We start from the raw sequence: 26,866 nt of genomic DNA, 5'->3' as shown, positions 1-26,866 counted from the left end.
TGCTTGGGATGAGGGCTGTGCGATATGATCAAAATCTCATATCCCGATATAAGACATTTATTGTCCTGACAACAATATATATCACAAAAATTTTTCATTTTCTGTAAATTCTGTGAATCTCGGGCAACTCGACTTCCGTGAAATGTTTTCAGCTGGGCGTCGTGTACCTGGAGTTGAGTGTTATGTAACTTGCAATGGTTGCAACTTTCTTTGTGAGTATTTATTACACAGCGTGCTGCGGGGAAAAGCCTGTTCTATGGTTTATTTTTTAGCACCTGACGGCTCTTTTTAGCTTCTCATCCGTAAACACTCAGCATACTGTTTCACGTGATTCGGTTTATTTTGAAAAACCTCAACAGGATCTTCAGCTTTATTGTGAAAGGTTTATGTGGAAAATAAACAAGCGGATGGTGGAGCCACACAATGGTTTTACCATCGTTGTTGCGAACGACAACGCATAAAAACAGTCGCTTGTCCGTTCATAGCGTGGTTTTATTACGTATAAGAGAAAGAGAGAACTAAGAAATTCTACAGTGACCATCAAAACGATGAAAAAATATTACTGTAAACAGTTTATTTTGCGACACCACGAAACAAATGATAGTGTAATATGAATCGATAGACGTTTTCGTCCGATATATATCGTTATATCGGACAGCCCTACTTGGGATAAAGCATGAAGCCCAGGTTATGCCTGGAAGTACCCTCACTGTACCAGCTAGGTGCAGTCTATGGCCTTATTACTCCAAGGTAGTGATGCCATTGGGATGTGAAATGGATCATTTTTGTGGCATGGGACGGAATGGCGCACATCATTTTACTTCTGCTTCAGGATTAGTAAAACGGAACTCGGGACTTCAGTAGGTTTGCAGTCTGTCGCTGATACTACCAGAATTACAGGACTGAGTGGAAGCTGTGCCATAGAAGGGACTGCTAACGTTTTAGTGTGGGGGGGGATGTCACGGGGCGCAATTGACACGTTTTAACTTATAGTTGTCATGGTTTTCTCTCTTCTCTTATTTTTTGTGTGTGATCAGGACAATTCCCGAGAAGATGGGCCTGCAGGGGAAAGTCACCCCCTTGCAGACCAAAAAGAAATGGGACAACTTAAAAAAAAGATACAAAGTATGTGTGTTATCATGAAGATAGTTTTTAAGAACACAATTTAATAAATACATTTACTAAAAGTTGTGTTGTTTTTATTTGTCATTTCTGATTTGCTCTGCCTTTAGGATTGCAAGTATCCAGGGTCAGGAGAGGGACTCAGTGGGAAGCCCACTGCTGCTACCTGGCCCTGGTTTGCCCTCATGGATGAGGTGATAGGATAGAGGCCATCCATTAGGCCTCCTGTCCTAATTTCCTCTCTCTCTGAGGACACTCCAGGGCCAAGTGCAGCAGTGGGTGACCAAAGCAAAAGGGAAGAAGAGACAGATGAGGAAGGGGATCAGCCACCCACAACAGGGAGTAAGAGGAGAAGGGATAGGGACGAGAGGACATGAGATACCAAAGGGAGGCTGAGGAAAGGCGAGAACAGGAGAGCAGGGAGAGGATGGACAGACTTTTTTCTATACTAGAAAAATTAGTTCCTAAATAAGTTACAAATATATTCAAATAAATTTCTTACTTTGTTCTATTTGTTGTGTCATTCTAAAAGTTTTGGATTAATGACGATTAGTTCCCAAATCAGTTGTACATTAAGATATTTTTTTTTATTTGAATACATTTGTTACTTTGTTCTATTTGTTGAGTTATTTAAAAGCACAGCATTATCCTGATTATTAAGCTTGAGTAAAATATACTAACATGCTGAGAAAAGACATTTTATACACTTCATCTGTGTAGCTAAGCTTTTTTGTGAACTCAAAAATAACCCTGTTTTCAGCTTTGTGACATTTTTACTGCCATTCTATGTACACAAGTAAGTCACAGGATCAAATGAATAATTGAAAATAAATTCAAACTTATTTTCTAAGAGATTTGGTTCATATATTTTAAATGACCGCCATCATTCAATCACTGAAATTATCCATGAAACTAGCTAAGTAATTCCTAAATGTGTCTAGATTAAAGAAAATTGTTTTACCTGGATATGATCGTCTCTGATGAGCCTGAAGTACAAAACATGCCGGCAACGACGACACAGTTTTTGTAGCTCCTCAATAATTAAAAATGTACAAAAAAAAAACGGAGCAAGATTTTGGGGTCCATTTTTGCTTTTCTCGCTGTGGCGCTAGCGACCGGAAATACGCAGAAGGGCGGGATCAGATCGAGAAGGCTAGGCCGTCCAATTTCACAGCCGCTCACTTCCGGCCTCCTAAGGACCCAGCCCACGTAGACCGCGAAGGTGGGGTCCTCAGGAGGATGCAGCCCATGAATTTGGACACCCCCAATGAACTGGCGAGGAGTGGCAGGTTCCCCTAGTTTAAGAAGCCCTCCTGCTGATTGCTTGTAGATGAGGCCCAGGTGAGATGCAGGAAGCTCCACCCTCAAGGGGTGGACAAGAGGCTGGGAGATACAGGTGGGAAAACCCCAGACACTCCCACGGACCATCACATTTATTTGTTCCTGCATTAACTGTCTTTTAGATTGCACCTGTATTTCTAACTGCTCTTTTTCGTGGAGTTCCAAGTTTTCCACTGGTATTCTGCTAAATGGCTTTTTCCTAGCAGTTTTTGGTGAGAGCACTGGACATTTTGTGGTTTGCCATAAGCCATGCTTCAATGGCAAATGGTTTGCGCATGAAAAACCTGGATTTTTTTCTTTAATGTCTATCATTTTTTTCTCTTTTTTTTGTGCGAATATTTACCCGTGTTTAATGAAGCCTGGATACTTAAAATACTTGAAGTACCTGTTAATATATGCTTTGTATATTTTGCGGTTTGTTTGGTTTTCTTACTACTATTTTTTTTTTTTTCAACCCAGCTACAGACTACATGGCTGGTGTGAGCTATGGTGGCAGACCTCTCTTTTTGAACTTCTATTTTGATTTTTTGTCTCTTAGTGCTACAATAAGTAGTAGTAGTGCTAATATTGGTCCCATAGGGAACCGCGGTTCCCTTTGACCGTACAAAATGTTTCGTCGACATTGTTCTGTTTGTTGGGGAGAAAACTTGCAAACATACAGTACAGCGCTTAAGAGTCACACTGCTAGTAATCGAAGATTTATGTAAATTTGACAAGCTGAACGCATTCTGCACTGTACAGGAGACACCGCACGAGATTGGCTGTAGACCACTGTCAATCAATCAGGATGCAGAACACAATGTGCTGTAAGAAAGAAGAAAAAAAAAAAAAAAGCATGCAAAAGTGCACCCAAAAAAAAATCTGTGAACAGCGAGGCCACGAAAGCTGAACCGCGTTATAGCGTGGAACCACTGTACTTCTAAAAAGTTTTTGTTTTTCTGAAAAGGCAGCTAATTTTGCATTACTTGTCAAGTGCCTTCATCATTTCAAACGTTAATAACTAAAGACAGTATTTTGGCTGTTGTGTAGACTCACAACTTAGGAATGAACCAAATGCATATAGCATACATAAATTTAATTAAAAAAAAAACCAAAATCATTCAAAACTGACAACCACGTTTGTGTCGAAATTTGGGTTGTGAGAGCATCAGTGTTGAATGGAGAAGTTCACTCTGACGCCTCTGTCTTTCTAAATGGAGGGACAGTAACTCCGTGTGTACATGCAAGCGTCTAAAAACTGCAGATAGTAAGATTAACAGCAACAGTATTTTGTCTATATCCGCAATTGTAGAAATTCATCCCATGTAAACAATAACGTGGCAGACAGCGTGATGTCAAAAAAAGGCGCACACCTTTGACGTTGCATAACTAAATCTCCATTTTCCTCGTTCACACCTAAACACTAAAACGGAGTTTTTGAAAATCTCCACCCTGGCAGGAGCTTTTAAAAACCTCAGTTTTCAGTGATAGAAAATACCATTTACGTGTGGATGACAGGACCAAAAGCTGCTTTTTCAAAAATACCCGTGTACGTGTGGACGTAGCCCAAGTCTTCTACCAGAGCTGTATATTTTGTAGATTACAATACTCCAAATGTGACTTGCTGCACATAAGTTTAAGTTACAAATTAAAAATCAGGAGGACCATCCATTTCTTGATTTAATTGTTCTACATTTAATTGTTCCACATGACCTTCTCAAACAGGAATATTTCTACTTTGTCACAAAGGCGTTGGCGTTCGGTGTTGTGTTGCCAAAATTACAAATAGAATCTTTTAGCTTGGTGATCAGGATTTTTGAGCGGTGGTTCTTGTGGTGTTGCATGGAAGTATCCTGAACCCTCATATCCTCATCCAAAACAACAACACTGTGTTTGCCAATGTGGCCTTTTAAAATGGGGTAAATTTTTACGTTCAGTTATATATTTTTTTTACTTTAAAAACCACAAATGTGTTAATTATTTTCATAAATTGAAATGCAAATATAAATTGTACATTTTGAAAACTTGCGCACAAATTTTGTAAATGCTAAAGTTATATACAACTATTTATTTAAAAACGCAGCCATGCATCTGGTGGGGGGGGGTTTGTACAACCATTTAAAATTACTACTGAAACTAAAATGACAGAACAATCGAGTGTCACAAAAAGATGTCCCAAAAATTATTTCTGACAGTGAAAAAAGTGTTTGTCCACCACAAGACAGAGGAGACCACCACAGCGATAAAACCTGCAGGCCTGACAGCAGCAGGCGTATCACTCCTCCGGTTTTCCACCTCAAGACAGTGTTTACATTGCGATCTGCCTTTGTGACATTCATTAGTATACTGACATGCAAAACAAAACAATGACTACACAACACATACTCCGCACTAAACGTCACAAATCTCTCACATCTCAAAAGGCGCTCTTTCTCTCTCGCTTGCTCTGTCTTGCTGCCATCACTCACAAAACCATCCCCTCTTCCTAAACAACCAAATCCCATGTGTTGCCATTTAAAAAAAACCTCTTTAATAGGCCCTGTGCACGACAAAATGCTAACTTCATGTTTTAAGACCGGATGTAGAGTTGTACATTTCCGGTAGCTTTATTTTGTGGTCAATCGCCACTGTGAAGATGGACCCAAAACACGAAAACAGAAAGACCGTGTTAAATTACAAAGAGCAGAGGGTAGGAAGACTCAATCCTTTCTCTCTTTTGCTCTGAGGCGCGGGGGAAAAATATCGACAAGTCAATGAACATCATCTACAGATATATTTGGTAAATGGCTAAGACATCTTGAGAAATGTAAATCGTTGTTGACTTGTTTTGAAAAACGCGACCGTAAACAAGGAGCGAATATCACACCGGAAACGAAGCACTATACAGGAGTTTCCCCACCGGAAGTAGCATATGCTAAAGCGCACATAGTCTATTGGTTGATATGGTACATTTTTCCACCAATAGGAAAGAGGTGGCGTCTTTTCTTTCTTTACTGTTTTTGCACTGTCCTTAGAAAATGCCTTTTTTAGCGTTTCTTCCCGCACAAACGTGACAATAGTATTCAGGAAAAAGCATTGCTTATTTTTTTAAATCATAATTCTGGATTTAGTGGCCTGTTATTAAAATTTATAAATGTGTGTATACTTTGAAGTTCCAACTTTCAACACAAGCCGAAATGGAGACTCAGCATGGCTGCAGCTTTTTGCTATGTCAGCAACTTGCTGCTGTCATTCCGTGCCATGGAGTACCGTAATGACCCTAATATCACTGGAAAGCGCAGAGTCTCTGCTTTCAGAAACAGAACTGAACTGTCCCAAACGTGTGATAGTGCATCCGTGTCTTCCTCCAAAGTGAATCTGTGCTCGTGACTTCCTTCCCAGCAATCTCCTCTCCATCCTTAATTCTAAGGAGATAAGTACAACAAAGGTAAGTTTACTTCTCATCACAGTCCTCATATAACAAGACACTCAAAGCTACTACCAGGCTTGGTAAATATTCCCACGCCGAGTGTCGCCTGACTCCACAGTTAAATAGCCCTCATAAGATGGCAGATAATTGGGAACAGCTGAGCGCCTCCTCAGTTGCTGGTGTGGCGACTCCCCCGCGGAGGTGCTTCCGGGTCAGATGCCACCTGGCATCTGAGGATGACTTCCGTAAACAAACCCCCGGAGGCGGAGAGAGTGAAAAAACAGGAGGACAACCGTGTAGGAGGACAGCCTCTCTATGGATGACCATGCGCTCATCCACAGAGAGGTTTTTCTGTGGGTGGTATACAGCTTTGCAGGCTACATGCAAACTGTCATACAGTGGACGTAGTCTGTGCAGGCAGTCATAATCACCAGTGCCTTTTTTTCTGTCATTGAGAGCATCTTCCGCAGGATCACTCATATGAACATTCCAAGTGATGGTGAGGAACATGGACATGACCTCAGAAAGATATTCCACATGAAAAATCAAATTCACACGTCAAAAATGTCTCATTTTGTTAGGCCAATGTAATCGTACATTTCAGCCCCTGTGAGCTCAGTCCACTTGAATTTTTGCCTGCAGCAATATTTTTAGGAGCGTTTTTGTTTGTGTTGGCACACAGTGTTTTGATAGCAGCACGGTCAAAGTACATGTTGAACAGTTCAGATGAAGATGGACTGTCCACACATACTGAAAATGGTGTCTCCACACCTGGCTTTCTTTTTGGAAAGAAATTCGGTAGGCAATGAGACAAGTTGTCTGGGTCCTTTTCACTCTGTAAGGCAGCTGCATCGCCAGAGAGGGACTCTGACCTGAGGCGCTTGCCTCTTTTTGCCAGACATCCTTTCCTCTCCCTCTGCTTCCCTCCGGAGTAGAGGCTGCTTCAGTCGAGTAGGAGACTTTAGTTCCATCCTCTTCAACATTATCAACACTATACACAAAAGAATTAACACTGTGTGTTAGATTTGTCCTGCGCGAGAGTAATATAATGATGCGTAATTCGCACAAAACTGTTTTCCTTCTTTTAAATCCCCCAATGTTTGTAAGGTAATCAGAAGACTGAAATCATTTTTTTGGATAAAAAAGTTTTTATTTTTTAGATATCACATGCCCACTGCAGAGGACATTGGAAGGCCAAACATGTAAAACTGAACTTTGATGGCAAACAGTTGCTTCCCCTGAAAAAGAGGTAAACCTAAGAACAAGTTTAACATCCACAGACCAGCATCACTTTTGATTAGTTCTGTTGTGCTTATTTGGAGTAAAAGCAATTCCCCTTCTTTCAAACACAGAGGAATACCTTGCACTTTGTGCACATCACATATGTTTTTGTTACGGGCCCCAGGAATGGTGCCACAATAACAAAGATGAAATCCCTGCAAATACATATAAAATTCAGGAGCAATGAAGGCACAGTGCACTCGGTTTGCCTCTCAAATTGCATTTCTTATTCAAGTTTCAATAAACATGAACAGAATTAACAATATCCATGTGTGCATTACTGTTTCAGTCCCAGTGTCCTTAAAGTTTACATCTGTCCATTTTCCCAAGTCACAGGCAGAAAAATAAATGGATTGCACTCTACACTTTCCACTATTTTACATGTACTTCATGTGATCTCTCAGTGCAAGCAAAACAAAAATACACACACGCTCTGGCTTAAGCGATTAAAAACCACTGTAGTCTACAGTGAATTGACAGCAATATTCAACTGTATTTAAAGCAAACCACACTCTTATCTGGTTGAAATTAAAGTGGACAACTGTACCGGTTCTGAATACTGACATTGAGCAAAAATAAACACACATCATTTACAGCACACTGAAGATGAAACTCACTTCTGTGTAACATGGGCAACTTCCTTCTATTTTATATGTCATTAACACTCACATATTAAACAGCTTTATACTTTCCAAACCTCAATTATACTTAAGCAATAAAACAGCTTTGTATCAAAAACTTTATATAAAATAGTAAAGTGTGCAGGAGTGCCAACCTTCATAATGAAAAGAAAACAAATCTATATGCACGACCTTCCTGCAAGACAATGCTCTGGGCACCACGACCCACAATAACAAAACATTACCGCGACGTTTCTGCTAGCGGCCTGCGCAGCCTGACCCCGCTGTGGAGATGAAACATTGCTATGTAACAAACAGTGGTAGTATTTTTTTTTTTTACCAAGTACTAACCTGCAAATACAGGTAAAGTTCAGGAGCAATGAAGACACGGTGCACTCGGTTTGCCTCTTAGATTGCATCTGAATAGTGGGCGGAAGTCCATCCCCCTAAAGCAACTGGGGTGCACCTGCCTTGAAATAATAGTTCTACCTGAGGTGTTGCTCCATTTTTCTATCCTTCTGTACAGTCCATGTGACAAAATAATATACTGCATAAATTGGTCATGTTTCCAAAATCATTTTGCGTATTCATAGTCACAGAAAATAACAAATAAACAAATTAAAGAAATTAAATCAAATTACACACATTTTGCTCTTGCAGTTGGATCTGCGATATCTTGATGCATGTGTTTCGTCCACCATCTCTGAAAGATGGATGGCACCATAGTGTCTCAGAGCTTCATTTGGCTGTGGTTTCCACTTTTGACGCGGTGGAGTATAGTCATCTTCACTGTCACTTGCGCTTCCTGCTTGAGCCCAAGTAATCAACTCTTCACCAAGGAGCAGCTTGAAGTCAAGGAACTTCAGTGGTTTCTTCCCCTGAAACTGCAAGTCACTCCTATACTGAAACCACAAGTTGGTCATTACCAGATCAAAAAAGTGGAGAACTGCACGTACTGTCCATTTCAGAGTACGAGAGGCCATCCTGTAGAAACCCAACATTTGGTCAACAAGGTCCACGCCACCCATGTTCGTATTGTACTCAGCAATTGCCAGTGGCCTTGGCACCTGGACAAACCTTTTGTCTTTCTTGGACCATCTTGTGCATGTGTCCTGAGGTTCAATGCCATAGGCAGGGGATGCCATGACAACTGGCTTTTTGTCCAACCACTTAATGACAGCAAGTTCAGGAGGACTTCTTCTGGCTACCATCTCTGATGCCCCTCTTTCTTTCTTCTTGAAGGGCTTATCCCCTATGATCTCGCACTCCTTTTGAATCCTGTTACTCATGAGGGTTCCAGTTCCAGTCAGCCCTTTAATCTTTAGGGTGTCAAGGAGGTTGATAGTTGTAAAGAACCTGCCAAAGAACAGGTGGGTTCCTTGGGGAACAGACTCTGCCAAATGAAGAACAGCTTGCTTTTCAATGCCCTTTCCTCCTGTATCTCTGAAGGTAGTCTTGCCTTCGTAGACCACAAAATCTAAGACCAAACCAGTTGGTGCAGCTAAGACAAACACCTTTAAACCAGTTCGGTATGGTTTGCCTGGTACATACTGGTGCACTGGGCAGCAACCGGTAAATGGGATCATTTGCTCATCAGTGCACAATTTTTCTGTTCTAGGTAGACTCAGACATCCTTGCCTCATTTTGGCCAATAGGGGCCTGATTCTCCACAAGAGATCACTTCTTTTTTCATCATCTGAAAAGTCAAGGTCATTGATGATCTTGATGGAATTTCTGAGCTTGTAGAAATGAATTCTGGTCATGGATTCTGCTACAACTTGAACTCTGGTGTTTGAGGCCCAATTCATTTGAATGTTTGGTTATCCTAGACAACCCATGTAAATGGAAATCCCAAAGAATGTCTTCAGCTCTTCAGGAGTGGTATTTAGTGTTGCTCCAGACTCAAGGATTGCGCGCTGATTTGTGCACAAGGCCATTCTTTCATTGATGTACTGCTTGAAGTAATCCATTGGGGTCCAGTTTTGGCATGTCATGGCATCATTGTTTTCAACAATGGCAGGATCATCAATTAGGAATTTGAATCTTGAAGAAGGGAAGAAAACACTTAAATGAGTCTGAATTGTTAAATAAAATTTGGTATTGTTTTAAAATAGAAACTCAAGGTGTACTTGGAATTCCTGCTACACAGTGGGCGCCGACTGGACTGTTCAACTTGATCTGACTCCTCAGTATCTGCTTGCCCTGCCTGAATTTCATCCTCAGAGCTCCCTGAATCATCTGCCTCTGCTTCTGGCTCAAACAATGCATCTTGATCTTTTCATCAGACAACTCAAGATCTGAGTTGTCTGATGAAGAAGATCTGAGTTTCCCTCAACAATTTGCAATGAAATTCTTTCTGCTTCTGAAAAAAGACTCCCTTTTTGGTCATTTGAAAAAACAGAACAAAATGGAGGAAATGACTACAAATGTCCACTACAGAGGACATTTTTTAAACACTTCAATACTATACTAAAATAAAGTTAAAATTAGGCATACTATGTTTTAATGTGTTATTAAGAGACTTATCTAAAATATGTTAACTACATTTATAGCCAAAAAAATTGCTCAATTAAAAGTTTTATGCACTTACTTTTCTTCTTCCCATAAAATGTGCTTGCAGTGATGGCCCTAAATGTCCTCTGTAGATACCAAAAGGAGGTAATTCTGTAGTATGCAGTGGATGGGAGATATTCAGGTTTAGAAATGTCCCTTACAGAGGACAAAAATATATTGCGCTAGCTTATGTGTTTGCAGGGTTAACCCTTGAGGAGAACCTGTGAAGGGGAACACTGAGTCAGACAGAACTCCGTCTATTCTCACTCTTTGTGACCTATCAGTTAAAAACTCTAAAGTCCAGCCCACCAGGTTTTTCCTGATTTCAAACTGTTCTAAAAGTCTTTTAATTAAAATATGGGGCTGTATTGTATTAAAAGCAAAAGAACAATCAATGAAAAGAAGTCTTGCAAAAGTCCCTTTACTCTCTACATGTTTAAGAATCAGATTTAGTAGAGTCAAAAGCGCTTCCTCCACTCCTCTATTGGGCCTGTATGCAAATTGCATTGGATCCAGCTGATGTTCAGTCTCATCAGACTAGTGATCCCTACCGCTATGTGCCACTCTGTCCTCATTGCCCTACATGAGGGACAAATAAATGAACTTGTGAAAAACTGCACCATATGCATCAAAGAGCGTTCCAACCCAGTGGAGCCTTTAATGCCAAGCGAACTCCCTGAGAGACCATGGCAAAAAGTTGGAGCAGATCTTTTTAAGTTCAACAACAGCAACTACATACTTCCAGTGGATTACTACTCTAAATTTGTGGAAATAGCCAAACTGACTCCCAAAAGATCAGAAGATGTTATAGTGCATATAAAGTTAATCTTTTCCAGACATGGGATTCCAGAGCTTCTCTACAGCGACAATGGACCTGCAGCAGCTTATGGTTTCAGACAAGATTTGCACAAAGTAATGGTGAGGCTGAGCGTCATGTCCAAACTGTTAAAAGAATACTAAAGAAAGCAAAAGACCCATGTCTTGCACTTCTAGCTTATAGACCGACCCCATTGGTTAATGGATATAACCCAGCGCAACTACTGATGGGACCGAGGCTACGCACGCCAGTACCCCGGCTTCCTTCTTTGCTCATTCCCAGCCTGCCCAACAAGGCTAGAGTGATGACAAAAGAGACATGATGAAGGAGAGTGCTGCATATAACAGGAGACATCATGTGAGAGGGCTTCCACCACTCTCACCTGGATTACAGGCAACAGGTGTGAAGGGACTTTCATCTCTTCCCATCTCTTCTCTGTCATCTCTTCTCACACAGAAAAAAACCCCTTAAAAATAAAAGCATACAGAATATATATATGAACAGACAGAAAAAGACAGAATATAATATTAAAACTACTTCTACCCCCGTAACATAAACAAGGGCATTGTTCACAAGGATATCCAAGTGGGTTGGTAGATAGCTATGGCCACACATAGTTTCAGGAATGGAAGCTTCCCAGTTTCTTCCGCAGCTGGAGAAAGGGACAACTCAAAAGCAGACAGGGACATGGTCTCATCCTGTGTTGGCACATTTCCTGATGTGCTTAGTGGCACAACACATCGCACAATTAGACACTTGAAAATGGCCTTGAACTGGCCTGGTGAAGGGTTGTTATTCCAGCCCCTTAAAAAAACATACACACATAAACAACAAACAGGTACCAAAAATCCTTTGTTAAGCTCACTCAAATAAGAAACATTGTATTATTTTTGTCTGGTTTGTTCAATTGGCTAACCTTTGTCTAGTTTTTGGACTGGTGTAAAAATCAGAGTGAAAAAGAAGCCGAATGGCTGGATGTCATAATGACAACATAGTTACCATAGAAAAAACCATTGGTGAGTTTAGACCCTTTGGGTACTCAAGTGCCCCCTAAATTATATCAGAGCACCCCTAAAAATAACTATTAATAGTATTAATTATCTTCAAATGTTATATTTTCCTAACTTTTCTACTGACGACAGCACAGGACAGGATGAAAACAGGTTTTCTGTCCAGGGTTGTTGATGTCATGATGTTACAGTGCGTTCACACAGAGGCGTTGCTGTTTCAACAGCGTGGTTTGTCATTAAAAGCCTAAATAAGACTTTTGTTGCTGCAGCAAGAAAAAGATGAAGAGGTAATTTCATGACACAAATCAGTGATGCAGATTTAAAACACACTTTAACTGAAATATAGCAAAAGTTCAAACTGTTCTGATAATGCGGGGACATTTCTGTGACTAATAAAGTGCCTGCTTATTTTTATTTGTTCTCTAAAAGTGTCAAAAACGTTAGCTAATTTAGCTTAAATAACTAGAGATTATCAGCTAATTTTAACCTTCTCATCCACTAGTCTGCTGGTATGTTGTGAGTTGCCAACCAACTAATGTATGAATTCAAAAACTTTAATATAAAACAACTCTATTAACAGTTTGCCTCGTGTACAGGTTATTTTCCAGTGTCTGTATTGAATATATTGAATAATGCTACTTTAAGTGCTTGATGATTTGGTGAACTGCCTCTGCGATTAAGACACTGAAATAATGTTGTGCATATTTCTCATCTTATCATCTTCTTCTATCATCTTATCTCTCATCGTTAACTTCTTTAATGACTGAGCCTTTGCCTCGAGTTTGATAACTAAAGGCTCCAACCTAAAACAGGTGGATTAGATTAAAATCTCTGATTATTCACCCTAAATTATTCTTAGAAACTAACGACAATTGGTCATCCAACTAATTGGGTTGCTTTTGAAGGTAACATTGTATTTTTTATTCAGCTGAACTGAGGTTTGCAAATGTTAATGGGGTTGATTACATTTGTAAACAGCATATTCCTTTAATATTAATTACACTGTATGCATGACATGATAACTGGGAGCTGAGCAGCTGTTAAAGCTTGAACCTAGAACTGCCCCAGGTAATACCCATACATAGAATTAAAACTTACCCGTGAAAGGTAATCCCATAAGATCTGGTTTTCACTGTAAAACGGTTCGAACAACTCCATGCAGCACAAGAATGAGTCATGTCTGTCTCCTCAGCAGTGCTGCAAACCTCATGAAATATCCTTCCCGCCCTGGACATGATCTCTTTTTAAGTTGCTGCCCTCTTGCTGACAATTGATGAAGTTCATTTCATCGTGAACAAACAGACTTAAGAACAGCTTCTATCCTAGTGCCATATCAGAACTGATACTGGCACTGGCTCTTCTTTCACTGCTCTGAGATCAGTTACAAGCTGCTCGCATTAGCAAATAAACAAGTTTCAGTGATGAGTTTCATGTTGCTAACCAGCTTGGCCAAAATGTGTGATGTAGAGAAGATGGAGTTTGAAAATACATAAGCAAGGAAAGCTGTGAGAATTATGGAGAGGGGATGGCAACTCTGACCATGTCTGGTCTAATAAAACAAGCAAGTTGACTTGTTGCAATTTGCAAACTGTATATTTTAATCACCCCTGTAGATGACTGTTAACCATGTCAAACACTGGTCTAATGCTGAACATTAAACATAATATGAATTATTTTAAAAGAGCTCATTTAAAAACATTTAACATTGATAGAAGACAAATTTTCTGCAGAATAATATTTTTACTTTGATACTTTGTGCACAATTTTCCAATTATACAATTTTATGTTTGGTGAGGTATTTTTATAGTGTTTTATAGCTTCTTTTTGTAAGATAAGATAAGATAAGAATAACTTTATTTATCCCAAGGGAAATTCTTTTGTCATATACATGCTCAAAGCAGCAAGAGAGACAGAGGAACAGATGAATAAGATATAGAATATATACAATAAAGAATAGTAGTATACAGTAATATACAGTAGGATAGTGCAAAATATAGTATCAAATAACTCTAACGAAGTAACAATATAACTATATCCTGGAGGATTAGTTTGAAAAATGTCTCCACGACTTGTAATTGTCAGCCAATAAATAGCAAATAATTTGGTATAAAAACACAGCCACTCACACTAAATGAGTGTTCTAAATGTTCATCACAGTCACAGCCTGTGGAAAGAAACTGTACTTGAAGCTGCTTGTTTTGGTGTACTCTGTAGAGCCTACCAGAGGAGAGAAGTTGGAACAGGTTGTGCTCTCTGATGCAACAAATGTGGCATCATTTAAGAGGAAAAAAAACAGACTGTTAAACAGTATAAGAGTTATTGCCAAAAAGCATCGTCACAACAAATAAATAATCGATCACACACAAATTTCCTTATTTTTTTGTGCTAACTTGTAGCTGCTGCATGCTGTGTGTGCTATGTTTTTATGCTTTGTGGTCGTCTCTGTGTAGCCAGAAGATTAACTATGTTGTTATGTCTGTCCATCACTCAGTTCTCCTGCCTTGGGCCTGCAGATCACAGGGAAATGCCACACATCTGTCTGTTGTCACTCCTAGAATATTTCTTTTACAATTTTCTTTACATTTTTGAAATTTTAGTTAGATACTTTTCTATATTTGCCTTTTTTCCAGTCTTAATAGTGTTCATAAAGAGACTAGCAAGAACAATATTAAAGACCCGTTTCGATAAACAGTGCACAAATGCTGTGATCAAATACTGATGATCAGCTTTTTAAAGCTGTGGAAGTAGTATGTAATCTTAAATTCTATACTTTATATAGATGTCTTTGTGGACCGTTATGGGAGCATTAAATTGTCCAAAATATAGTATCCTATACTTTATATTTATATTCTATAAGTTGTAAAACCACAGTATATGTAGAGTCTATAAAAATAGACTTTTACTGAAAGTACAAATGTTCTGCAGTAAAATATACTTCAAACTCTATATAATTATTGAGTCATTAAAGTGTGAATACAGTTGGATCTAATTCACTGTAACTGAATCACACCATAATTTATTTGTTGATTTATATGAATCTAAAGAAAGTTCAGTGAATAAATAAATCAAAAATCAATATGAAAGAGGTGTATGTATGTGTGATGTATGTGGTGTGGTGCTTATACATAAACCCTGAAAAATCCATTAATACTTCATTTTTGATGCAATTATTTATGTATCCCTGCTCCTAACCTGCTACAGTGTGCAACTTGGCATCTTCATAAACCAGTGCGTGATCTGAAATGACAAAGGTTTGAATATGGACAGGGGTGTGAAAGACATGTGAGCCACACACACGAGCGAGTGCTATCAGTCATGTAAACAAGTGACACATGCAAAAACAAAAACAACAACAAAAAAAAATACACAAAAGCAACCTGATATCAGACAGACCAACACAACCAGAAGCAGACACACACAAAACAGGACCGAAGAGTAGATCTGTCAGTATGGGTGAGGAATAGGCAGTAATAATATTGGGGGAAGTTTGGAATATTATTGTTTCATTGTTTGCCAGAGAGCCTCACTGGATTATATTCCAGTGTTTCTTGAGCTGCCTAATTCATCAAGATTTGCTTTTAGCATTTTATAATATGAATAAATATATTTCTACCGTCAAATAATGCACAGAATAAGCACTTTGATGCATAAAAGTCTCCCGAATGCAGTGGAGTCTTGTGAAGTGAAGTCTTTGAAGCTTAAATGTGATGATTAGAATAATATTTCCACAATATACGATCCCGTTAATTATTTAAAACAACTGTATAGTCCTATAGCGTGTCAAAACCATTCCTTTTAATTGACAGCCAAACCGAGCAATGGGCACGAGCCATGCAACCCAGTGGACCAATGGGAGTGAAGGTGACGGTTGAGTGGGCTGGGTTTAGAGCAACGATGGCCGCCGCCAGCAGCAGCAGCAGTCTCTACAGCGGCTCCAAATTACTGCTCGGTTTTACATGCAAAGGGAAGAAGATGCCTTTGAAATTTCGCTGGACTATCGCTTTTCTGGTTTTTACTCTGAGCCGGTGTTTTGCCGACGATGACCACGAAATGGAGGAGTTCCTGAAGCGGGAGCATTCCCTTTCCAAGCCTTACCAAGGTACCTGTGGTACAGGAGGGGGGCGCGCGCTGAGGGGCGAGGACAGATATTTCCAGAATAATGTACTCACTCATGAACTCGTGCACGCACTAGCCGCTTTTCTAAGATTAAATCACTCTATTTCTTATGCATCTCGTCTAGTGGCATTGTCATAGTGACACACTCGGTATATATTTTGTGCTTTCTTATCTTTCATGCGTTTGTCCCCCTCCGTCCCTCCCGCTGACAAATCACTTTGATCTCAGGCTCAGTGAGCTGTGTTTTGCTGTCATAATAATGGGTGCTGATTGTTTTACCAGGTGTGGGCTCCTCAAGCTCCTCCCACTGGGAGCTGATGGGCGATGCCATGGTAACCACCGAGCAGGTGCGGCTGACACCTGACATGCAGAGCAGACAGGGGGCGATATGGAGCCGCATTGTGAGTAAAGGCTGCACTGTGTACAAGTTTACATACTCCCAGTATACTGCATGAACAGCAGGTCTGGTGACTGATTATTTCCTTGACTTAACTTTAGCTTTAGCTGTTAAAAAAAAAAGTTACAATCACTTTTCATCATCAAGCTCAAGGCTAAGTGTCGGATGCAGTGGTGTAAAGCACGCTGCCACTGGACTCTAGAACAGTGGAGACGTGCTCTCTGGAGTGGATTCTCCGTCTGGTAATCCAATGGACAAGCCTGGGTTTGGCTGTTTCCAGGAGAACTGTGATTGTTGGACTGTATTGGGCCAGGTATAAAGGTTGGTGGAGGGACGATTATGGTGTGGGGTTGTTGTTCAGGAGTTATTTCCAGTGAAAGGAACTCTTAATGCATCATCATACCAATCCATTTTGAACTATTTCATGCTCCCAGCTTTGTGGGAACATGACTGCACACCAGTACATAAAGCGAGGTCCATGAAGATGAACGAGGGTGGCCTGCGCAGAGTCCTGACCTCACCCCAGTAGATGACCTTTGGGGTGAATTAGAGGGGGAACTGTGAGCCAGGCCTTCTTGTACAAAATCAGTGTCTGTCCTCACAAATGAGCTTCTGGAGGAATGACTAGAAATTCCCATAAACACTCCTAAACCTTGTAGAAAACCTTCACAGAAGAGTAAAGGCTGTTAAAACTGCAACAGTTGGGCCGAAATCGTATTAAACCCCTATGGATTAAAAATGGGATGTCACCCAAGTTCATATGTGTGAAGACAGATGACCCAATACCTTTGGCAATATATAGTGTCGTTTCAGCTGTACTCGTAACAGCAGGTTAAAATAAAAAAGGGTAGAGCTAACACTGTATTTACAGTTACTGTAAGAGCCAAAGTAAAGAGCTGCAGATGGAGAGGTGAGGGTTAGATTGAAATCCTGCAGGATAATTTCCACTGTGTTGCCTGATGAAGTTAAACACAGAGTCGTGCACTCTGTTTCCTGTTTATAACATTTACTTAGCTACAGCAACATGGGCTAACACCCCAGCCCTGCAGTAAATCCTGATTATTACTACATGGTAAATAAGCAAGATATACTAGGGTTAGAAATGAGGGATGTGTGAGAGCTAATGATAGTCATGCTCTCATCCCAATATGCAGATCCATACATTGTGGTGAAATAAGGGAGCATCCAAAAGTACCGAATCATGAAAATGTTTTGCTAGATTTCTGTAAAGCAGGGATATCAAACTCATTTTACACCAGGGGCCACCTACAGTGCACTGTGATCTTAAGTGGGCCGGACTAGTAAAAGTCCCTATATCTCACTATAAGAAAAAGAAGTGTAATTTCAACACCCACTCTCACGTATTACTATTATTATTTTATACATTTCTGTTGTCTATTCTGTTATTTAATTGTTTTTTTTTTCTTCTCGTATATATATATATATTTATTGACATTTTTTGATATAAGAAAAAACAAACAAACAAAAAAACAACAACAGACAACACAACAGCAAGGGCTAAAACACACAAATAAGACAAAAGTTTACACTGCAACGACAAAAATACTACTTCAACACTGGCAATAAACAAAAATAAAACGCTAAGGTGGTAGGCTAAGTTATTGGTGATCGATCAAACAGGGCTTTGTTTTAATACATGGTCTAAAAATGGCTGCCACACATCAAAGAAATTACTAAGTTTGTCCGCTAATGTATACCTAATTCTCTCCATATGTAGTAGAGCAGTCAGTTCTGTGAGCCACATTTTGAATTGAGGTACAATATCCGACTTCCAGAGAGTCAAGATAATTTTCTTAGGAATTACCATTCCGAACAAAACTGTAGTTTGTGCAGCAGAGCTGAGGTGTAAAAGGGAAGAGGAAGATCCAAACAATGCAATTACTGGGTCCGGCTCTAATGTGCAATTATAGATATCAGAAAAACAATTAAAAATGTCCAACCAATAGTTATACAATTTGGGACAAGTCCAAAACAAATGAGTAAGAGAGCCTTCTCCAAGTTTACAACGATCGCATATCGAACTGATAGAAGGAAAAATCCTGTGCAGTTTAGTTTTTGAATAATGAAATCTATGAAGCACTTTAAATTGAATTAACTGATGCCTTGCATTTATAGAGCAAGAATGGATCCTACACAGACTCCTCTCCCACACCTCATCTCCAATCAGCAAACCAAGCTCTTCCTCCCATGCCATCTTCAAAAAGTCAGATTTAAAATTTAAATACTCAGAAAAGGCTTTCACAAAACCAGAAACCAACTTTTTAGAATCCGGGGAACTCAGAAGGAGTGTAAAAATTGACCCCTCTTCCGGAAGAGATGGAAAATTAACAATACTCTGACGGACATAGTTTCTTATCTGTAAATAATGAAAAGAATGTGACGCAGGGAGAGAGAACTTGTTCTGCAACTGAGTAAATGATGCAAACTGCCTGTCAATATATAAATCTTTGAGAGTAATAATACCTTTCTGTGTCCAGACCTCAAAAGAGGCGTCTAAACATGAGGGTGGAAATGCATGATTACCGTATATTGGAGTGTGGATCGAAGTGTCTGGTAGACCACAACCTTTTTCAACCCCACCACTCTCTATGACCACCCAAGGTGGGGTATTGGCAGACTTAACTTTTTTGTACCCTTCCTGCCAGTAAGCAAGAGTTCTAGCATTTGCAGCCCAATAATAAAACTGAAACAGTGGCAAAGCAAATCCACCCTTAAGTTTTGACTTACATAGATGAACTTTTGATATCCTGTGAGTTTTAAAGCCCCAGACAAATGGTAATACTACTGAGTCGATCACTTTAAAAAATTGCTTATTCAGAAAAATAGGTAAGTTTAAAAATAAATATAAAAATTTAGGAAGGGAAACCATTTTGATTACATTAATGCGACCTACCATGGAAATAAGGAGAGCCCTCCATTTCTCAACATCTATTTTCAATTTTTCTACTTGTTCAAGATAATTCAACTTAAAGATCAATTTAGGATCCTTAGGCAAAATAACACCCAAGTATTTCAATCTGTCTGTAATTTTAAAAGGCAAAACTTTTAAAAAATCAACATCCAAATTTGCAGTTAAAGCCACAAACTCACTCTTCTGCCAATTAATTGTATAACCTGAGATTTCCCCAAATGACCTCACCACATCTAAGAGTACAGGAACAGATCGCTCAGGATTTGACAAAAACAAAACAACATCATCCGCATATAAGGAAATGTAGTGCTTGATATTTAATTGTTTTTCTCTCACTTGTGTGAAAGACTTTGGGTGCAGTTTTCATCAGCTGTAAAATTTACGAAAATACAGTTAAATGTATGCCCTCCTTTACATTTTCCAAAGAGTGGACCAGATTGGAGTCATTGCTGGGCCAATTCTGACCCCTGGGCCTTATGTTTGACACCCCTGCTCCATAGTAAAGCACAAATGTTTCTTCCACTTTCAGTAGTTGCTGCAAGGAACATTGAAGGTTTAGACATATAGTTATTGTGCAAATGCATGCTATGACTGTGTGGCCGTGATAAGAGCTGGTGTAGACTGACACAAACTGGGTGATAACCACAGCCTGTCTTCAGTGGCCGAGGCTTCACTAACTTTTCAGTTTAAGTCGTTTTGTTCTGAAACCGTTCTGACTTTAAAAAATGGACTTTTGACGTTGTTATGCTCAGTCACAATATGACGGTGATATTTGGTTTTAAGAATTGGTTAGATGTGGTTCATTACAGTAAGAAGCTTCAGTCGCTGGCTTTTGCTTTCAACAAAAGCTTGACTGCTTATCCACCATCATCTTTACTGTAACCCTGCTGATTTTATCTCACACTGGTAAACAAACACCCTCACCGTCTGCTGCTCATGACTGTGGTTGGGTTAAAAACCTCATGCATCTACCTCAATCTTTGTGGACTCACTAAAATGATGAAGTCTGCTTCTATTTTCCTTTCCTCTTGGCTTGACCTCAACCCATCCTTAAGTGTTATCCATGTAGTCAGCTCACCTACACCTAATAAAGCTCTATATCAAATGTAGCAGGCAGTGAAACGTTATGTACTCAAAAGGAAACCAGACTGTGGAACAGGACTAGGCCTACCAAAGACTTTTAACTTATACTTCTGTAGCTTATTGGACCTGTTGTGTTTTAGCCCTGCCATCTGAAGGACTGGGAGGTGCAGGTGCACTTTAAAATTCACGGGCAAGGAAAGAAGAACCTGAATGGTGACGGGCTGGCCATTTGGTACACGAAGGAACGCATGCAGAAAGGTAAGCACTACAGGACGTAATTTAAACCTAACCATGTGCTAAATAAACTACAAGAACTAGTTTTTATATGTTACCAGCACTCTGTCTGTAAATCCTTTTCCAGGGCCTGTTTTTGGAAATAAGGACAACTTCACTGGCTTGGGCGTTTTTGTGGACACATATCCCAATGAGGAGAAACACATAGAGGTACGCTGCTGTGGTTCTGATTACTGTGCGGGTGCGCTGTGGGCTTAACAAGTGCCAGTTTGTGTAAAAGGGGCTGTATTTTTCTTCTTTTGTGCACACAATTGGATACAGGCGCAGAAGAAGAGATACACTCCTCGCACACAGGTAACCAGTGTTTTTAACATCTGACCCTCTCCCTATGATCTGGCCTCCACTCTCATTTAACCCTTTTTCTGCCCTCCCCACATGGTTTGTTTGTGGTTACAGCTGGGTCATACTTAATAAAATGTTATAAAATTACACAAAACAATCACATAATAGGAAGTGAGCCTGCATTTCCTAATTGTTCTCCATTTTATTGTTTCTTCTTCTCCTTTAGCCCTTTTTCTTTTTCCCAGCTTGAGCTGCTGTCACTGTAGTCATACTAATGTGGATTCACTCTTATTAAAATGCCATGACCCTGTTCTGTCTCTAATTTTCCTCCTGTGACCACAAGAGGATCTTCCCCTTCGTCCTGGCAATGGTGGGGAATGGCAGCATCAGCTACGACCACGAGCGGGATGGCCGGCCCACAGAGCTGGGTGGCTGCAACGCTATGGTGCGCAACCTCAAGCACGATAGCTTCCTCTTCATCCGATACGTCCGCCGCAGGCTCACGGTGAGAGACACAGCCTTTGAATTATTTTGGCGTGCAGGAAAAAGCAGCTTGTATCATATACGTTGTTTCTAAGTGGTGAACCTTAGAAGTAAATGGAAATGTCTCGCCCAGGTGATGATAGATATCGACGGGCAGCATGAATGGAGGGACTGCCTGGACCTACCTGGGGTGCGGTTGCCACAGGGCTATTATTTTGGTGCTTCAGCAATCACTGGAGATCTCTCAGGTAAACATGTGCAGAGTAATAACATGGCTGGTTTTGGCTTGATCTTTATAAACCCACCACAGACTGATGCACACAACACTAGTGATGGGTTTACTCTTTATCTGTAGGGATCTTTTTAAAGCTGTTGTTGTGCGCTTCAGAGGTCATGTGTGGCATTGAGCCAACTGCAAGACGCAGAAACAATGGAATGAAGTGAAATCGAGCCTTTATTTAAGCTAGTACAAAACAAAGGAAAAACAGAGGGAGAGACAGACAGAAAAAAACTCAGTGAACCAATGACACTCTGAGAACAATGGACTCGAAAAAGAGACAGAAACACAAAAAAATAGAGACCACAGAGGAGGTTAATGGATGCAGTGAAGGACAATATGCAGAGGGTTGGTGTGTGAGAGGAGGATGGTAGAGATGGAGGCAGATCTGCTGTGGTGAACCATACAGGGAGCAGCTGGAAGAGGTTTAAATGTGAAAATCCACTTCTCCAAAGAATTTGGGGAACATTTGATCATCACAGTCTAACACCAAGTAGCAGACCTGTCAGTTCTCACGCCACCATCAAGCAGATAAGAGTATATTTTGCAAAACTGTAGTAAAAATGAGATTAGGAAACGTAAAAATATGAAGAACAAAGAAACTAGATGGTGTTTATTGTCGTTGTCTGGCCTTGTGTAACAGGACACTCTACTTAGATATTAAAACTCTAAATTATGGCCTCAGGGCTGTGAATATTTAGCGCTGTGAGCTGGGATTTTAACCTTTAAATCAGCAGTTTAGTTGTGAAAATAATGATCTTACCATCGATTCAAAACACCAGCTTCACTTGAGCTGAATTACAGTGCAAGAAGATTGCTAGAACTCCATATTAGCTCCTAATCTCTGGGTATCTGTTTAGCTTTCTTTTTCACATTTCCATTTACTGATTCTTACTTAATAGATAACCATGATATAATTTCCATGAAACTCTACCAACTGACGGTGCTGCGGAGCAAAAAAGAAGAAGAGGAGGAGGAAGAAGACGTGATAACCATACCCAGTGTCGACAACATGGAGCTTATCAGATGTGAGATAACACAGTCGCGCATCACTTAGTGGAGTTTCCATCAGAGGGTGTGCTTTTTACTCACTGCTGTGCTCTCTTTCAGTGGGTCAGAGTGATGAGGGGATGAGCGGAATAGCCATTTTCTTCACCGTGCTCTTCTCTATGGTGGGGTGCATCTTCCTCATCGTTATCGGCCTGGTGGTGTACAGCCACTGGAACGAGAACAGACGCAAGCGCTTCTACTGAGGACAACAACAAAGCAGACGGCGATTGTAAAAGCTATCGTGGTCCGCGGACACAACTGCACTGAAAGTGAGACGCTGCTGTCAGCCGGCACTGGTTTGTTTTTGTTTAAAATCCCGAGGACAACTCAGTTTGACAGGAAGGGGAGTGGATGTATTCCCTGCTACACAAAAAGCCATACTCCAACTTTGCCATCAGTAGCCGTGAACCAGGATCTCAATTCACACTTTGTCCTCACCCCCCCGCCCCCGGTTGACGTGCACCAACTTGGCCTTACCATCTCCACCTCTGTACATGATACAAAGCAGATGTGCAGCACCTTCACTGACTTCTCATGAGCAGCTATATTTTGTGTTTCGGTACTGTTTGCTGGATTTGGAGGATATTTTTTTCACTGGTTTTGAGCTTTGAGAAATCTACTTAAGTAAGCTGATGTGTTCCTGCTTGCAAGCCCATTAATTACCTGCAGTACAAAGCGCTAATCGAATATTAGCAAAAGCCACTGATCCGCTTCTTTGCATTAGAAAAGCCTCTCAGTTTATACTGTGCTGTATTATGTGCTCTATATTCTTATTGTTGTTTTAGCATGCATGGCGTTTGTGTGGGTTAGTTTTAATTAACTGTGATCTGCTTTGTTAACATCATGTGTGAGCTTTTAGCCGTTCTATCTACACATAGCATGTGTCAATGGCAACGATCAGTGTTTCAGGGAAATTATCAATTTAAGTCAGTTGCTTTGTCAAAATGTTTATATTTCATACCTTTACCCTAGTCTGTGTGTGCATTTTTAAAAAATGTTTTTTATTTTCACTACTGCTGTTTTATGTTTGTTTTACTTTATAAGAAGATGGTTCTTTCGGCCCCATCTCTGTTTCTATTTATCACGTCACACCCTTCCTGACACCACCCTCTCATTTTCCCAGGCTTAGGACCAGCACTAGGAGTAAACTAGCTTGAGAGACCAACTTTTTTTTTTTGCATATTATAAACTAAATTAACATCTTTTAATAACGTAACCTCCGTCCCCCCTCCCCAGTGAACACACATACGTACCGGTTTGGGACAAGACTGCCTCGTACGAGTCTGGGTGCTGACTCGACTCCGTCTTCTGCTGTATGGTCTGAGAATGGTCTACACCACACGTCATCATATCTCTTAGGTGGTGCTTTTTATTTATTGTGCAGTCTTTGGAAACTTCGTTTGTTTCTGTAACCACTTTATCCACCGCACTACCTTATTTATGTTTTTTAAATGATCTTTTATGAAACTGTGCCTCATGTATGCAGTCAGTGACTTAGGATTTACAATAAATTTAGCAGTTTTTATCTTGCTTCTGTGTCCTGAAGTGTTTGATGTATTTAATGGCATAGAGGGTAGTGAGCACTGTTAAGATGGCTTACTGTGTTTTTACACATTTATGAGTACAGCCCTACTACTGTCATTGCTTACGCCCATGCTACCCTGAACACGCCCAATCTCAGAAGCTAAATGGTAAATGAAGTTCTTGTATAGTGCTTTCTAAGAGCTTTCTATCTAACATTCACACGCCAATGGATGCATCAGAAAGCAGGATACCCAAGGATACTTTGGGAAGCACCACAATTTTCCGATTAGATGTTAGCAGATCTCCCCAACCAGGTGTGGTAAGCTTGGGGTGGCTCAGGAGGTGGAGTATGTCATCAAGTGTGAATGTTAGATAGAAAGGTCATAGGTGTAGAAAAGTTCTTGTATGAATGGGTGAATGAGGCAAGTTGTATAAAGTGCTTTGAGTGCTCGAGTAAAAAAGCACTATATAAGAACCCATCCTTTTCATGTAATATTTGCATTTCTCCATATGTCTGTAGCTGGGGCACAGAAACCCCAATTTTCCTTTTTTTCTATTTTATTTGTGATTGTAGGAGGGTTTCATTACACACTGTTATTCTCTAGGTATCTAAAAATCAAGGATCATAAACCTTAATGACTACAGACCCAATGTTCTGTCCTCTGTAGTTATAAAGACTGCCTTTCACTGTCAGTGAGTATGCAGTTAACATGGCACTGCACTTCATTCTCCAGCACCTGAACTCTACAGGAACTTTTTCCAGGTTACTTTATGGACTATTTCCACTTCCAACACCATCATGCAGGACAAGCCGCCCCAGTTGCATGTACCTGCAGCTGCATCGCTGACTTCCTGTATGACTGGAGGCAGAAGCATGTGAAACTGCCAGACATATGATGGGCTCTCCGTCTGTCAGCACTGGTTCCCTTTAAGGCTTAATATGGTGATCTGTTGTAGACACAATAACCTGGAGCTTAGTGCTGTGAAAACAGTGGAGGTGATAGTGGATTACTACCAGCGCCTACAGACTCCATCTCTCTATATCGCAGGAGCTAAAAATCAGCTTCCTCATCAAGATTGCACAGCAAAAGATGCACTACAAGCGCCAGGGACTAGGGCAGGCTGCAGCGTGTTATCAGTTCTGCCAAAAAGGTGACTGGCTACAATCTGCCTTCTCTATAGAGCTATACACCACCAGGATGCTGAGATGGGTCAAAAAAGTTTATGTCTGAAGTTTATTCCTCCTCATGACACCGAACAATGCAAAAAACTTGAAAGGCAAATTGTTACTGTGAGGATAACTTTCCAATTCTGAGCTCTGATATAGAAAATGTGTTGATTTTAGTTGATTGTGATAGGCTTCAGCTATAATTTAATATATAATTTAGGGATAGGTTAATTGGATAATCCAAATTGTCACTAGGTGTGAATGTGAGTGTGAATGGTTGTCTGTCCCTGTGTGTTAGCCCTGCGACAGACTGGCGACCTATCCAGGGTGTACCCCGCCTCTCGCCCTATGACAGCTGGGATAGGCTCCCGCAACCCTGAAAAGGATAAGCGGAAGCGGATGGATGTTCTAAATGATAGAACATCATAACATCAGTGGGGAGGTCTGACGCCTTAATGTGACTGGGGTTCATTGGCACATGTCGGGATGTCAATTTGGTTGCAAATTTGTGAACTGAATTCATTTCAATGAATCTGTTTCATTCTTGAACATACAATTCAGCATTTAGAAACGTTGTGAAACTTTAAAATGATCTTGAAGGTGTCGAAATGGAAATAAATGACTGAAGAAAAATGGCAGACAGAAGACGGACACCAGCACAGTTTATGCTGCAGACAGGCATGCAAGTGAGGACTTCAACATACCATTCAGGACACTAAGCAAATACAGCCAGAGGATCAGATAGGAAGAGCATACACACACTCACACCACCCTCATACAAATGATTTGGTTAAAATATGCATGAACTGTGTTGAATACTTGCCTGTTCTCTGGTTCTGGTATGAATGAAGTATGTAACTTTAGCATTTTCAGTGTGCCAACCCTGTGGTTGGGAACAGCTTGACTTTAATCATGATTACAATAATTTTAGCAATCGCGTGAACATGAGCTTTATATATCGTTTTAGGTGACATCTAAAGCTTTCAGTTGGTACTCGTTTGACCATTTCAACTTTAAAGAGTTACAAGTGTGCCAGCTAAACCCTGTTTTCCCAGTGTTTGAACAGCAGGCTCTGTTATTCTAACAGTTATTCCATCAGACTGAATGCCTGAGGCGCATTAACTCAAC

At 40.3% G+C, this 26,866-nt stretch overlaps 2 protein-coding genes and 1 long non-coding RNA gene across 6 annotated transcripts; 1 reads left to right on the top strand and 2 right to left on the bottom strand.

The window, feature by feature from the left end:
- Positions 1-5,009: 5,009 nt before the first annotated feature.
- Positions 5,010-6,931, bottom strand: LOC112847309 (uncharacterized). Its single transcript, XR_003220789.1, has 2 exons — positions 5,924-6,931; positions 5,010-5,846 (listed from the first exon to the last, which is right to left on the bottom strand). It is a non-coding gene; the product is annotated as an uncharacterized LOC112847309 (long non-coding RNA).
- Positions 6,932-6,938: 7 nt separating this feature from the next.
- On the bottom strand, positions 6,939-15,796 carry LOC112847308 (piggyBac transposable element-derived protein 3). 3 transcript variants are annotated; one of them, XM_025908656.1, is made up of 3 exons: positions 15,325-15,346; positions 11,505-14,349; positions 6,939-9,795 (listed from the first exon to the last, which is right to left on the bottom strand). In XM_025908656.1, the coding sequence occupies exon 3, from the start codon at positions 9,558-9,560 to the stop codon at positions 8,385-8,387; it is 1,176 nt and encodes a 391-aa protein (XP_025764441.1). In that variant the 5' UTR covers positions 9,561-9,795; positions 11,505-14,349; positions 15,325-15,346; the 3' UTR covers positions 6,939-8,384. The 3 variants fall into 3 exon arrangements, with proteins under 3 accessions (XP_025764441.1, XP_025764440.1, XP_025764442.1); XM_025908655.1 differs by having other exon boundaries at positions 13,231-15,796; XM_025908657.1 differs by lacking the exons at positions 11,505-14,349; positions 15,325-15,346 and adding an exon at positions 9,882-10,269.
- A 118-nt stretch (positions 15,797-15,914) lies between these two features.
- On the top strand, positions 15,915-24,576 carry lman2la (lectin, mannose-binding 2-like a). 2 transcript variants are annotated; one of them, XM_003455572.5, is made up of 9 exons: positions 15,922-16,231; positions 16,531-16,649; positions 20,801-20,918; positions 21,022-21,104; positions 21,216-21,248; positions 21,580-21,741; positions 21,853-21,967; positions 22,899-23,024; positions 23,107-24,576. In XM_003455572.5, exons 1-9 carry the CDS (start codon positions 15,964-15,966, stop codon positions 23,247-23,249), a joined length of 1,167 nt encoding a protein of 388 aa, XP_003455620.4. In that variant the 5' UTR covers positions 15,922-15,963; the 3' UTR covers positions 23,250-24,576. The 2 variants fall into 2 exon arrangements, with proteins under 2 accessions (XP_005460257.3, XP_003455620.4); XM_005460200.4 differs by lacking the exon at positions 21,216-21,248 and having other exon boundaries at positions 15,915-16,231.
- The last annotated feature ends 2,290 nt before the right edge of the window (positions 24,577-26,866 follow it).

This window comes from Oreochromis niloticus, linkage group LG7, assembly GCF_001858045.2.
Source record: "Oreochromis niloticus isolate F11D_XX linkage group LG7, O_niloticus_UMD_NMBU, whole genome shotgun sequence".
NCBI classification, from domain to species: Eukaryota; Metazoa; Chordata; class Actinopteri; order Cichliformes; family Cichlidae; genus Oreochromis; species Oreochromis niloticus.
This window is presented reverse-complemented; position numbering and strand designations above follow the sequence as displayed.

Excerpts from the sequence above, each read along its gene's own strand:
- lman2la (XM_003455572.5), top strand. The coding sequence starts at position 15,964 with ATGCAACCCAGTGGACCAATGGGAGTGAAGGTGACGGTTGAGTGGGCT. Across the intron at positions 20,919-21,021 it reads GAAGGAACGCATGCAGAAAG|GGCCTGTTTTTGGAAATAAG; the intron begins GTAAGCACTACA and ends ATCCTTTTCCAG. Across the intron at positions 21,105-21,215 it reads ATGAGGAGAAACACATAGAG|GCGCAGAAGAAGAGATACAC; the intron begins GTACGCTGCTGT and ends AATTGGATACAG.
- LOC112847308 (XM_025908655.1), bottom strand. The coding sequence starts at position 9,560 with ATGAATTGGGCCTCAAACACCAGAGTTCAAGTTGTAGCAGAATCCATG.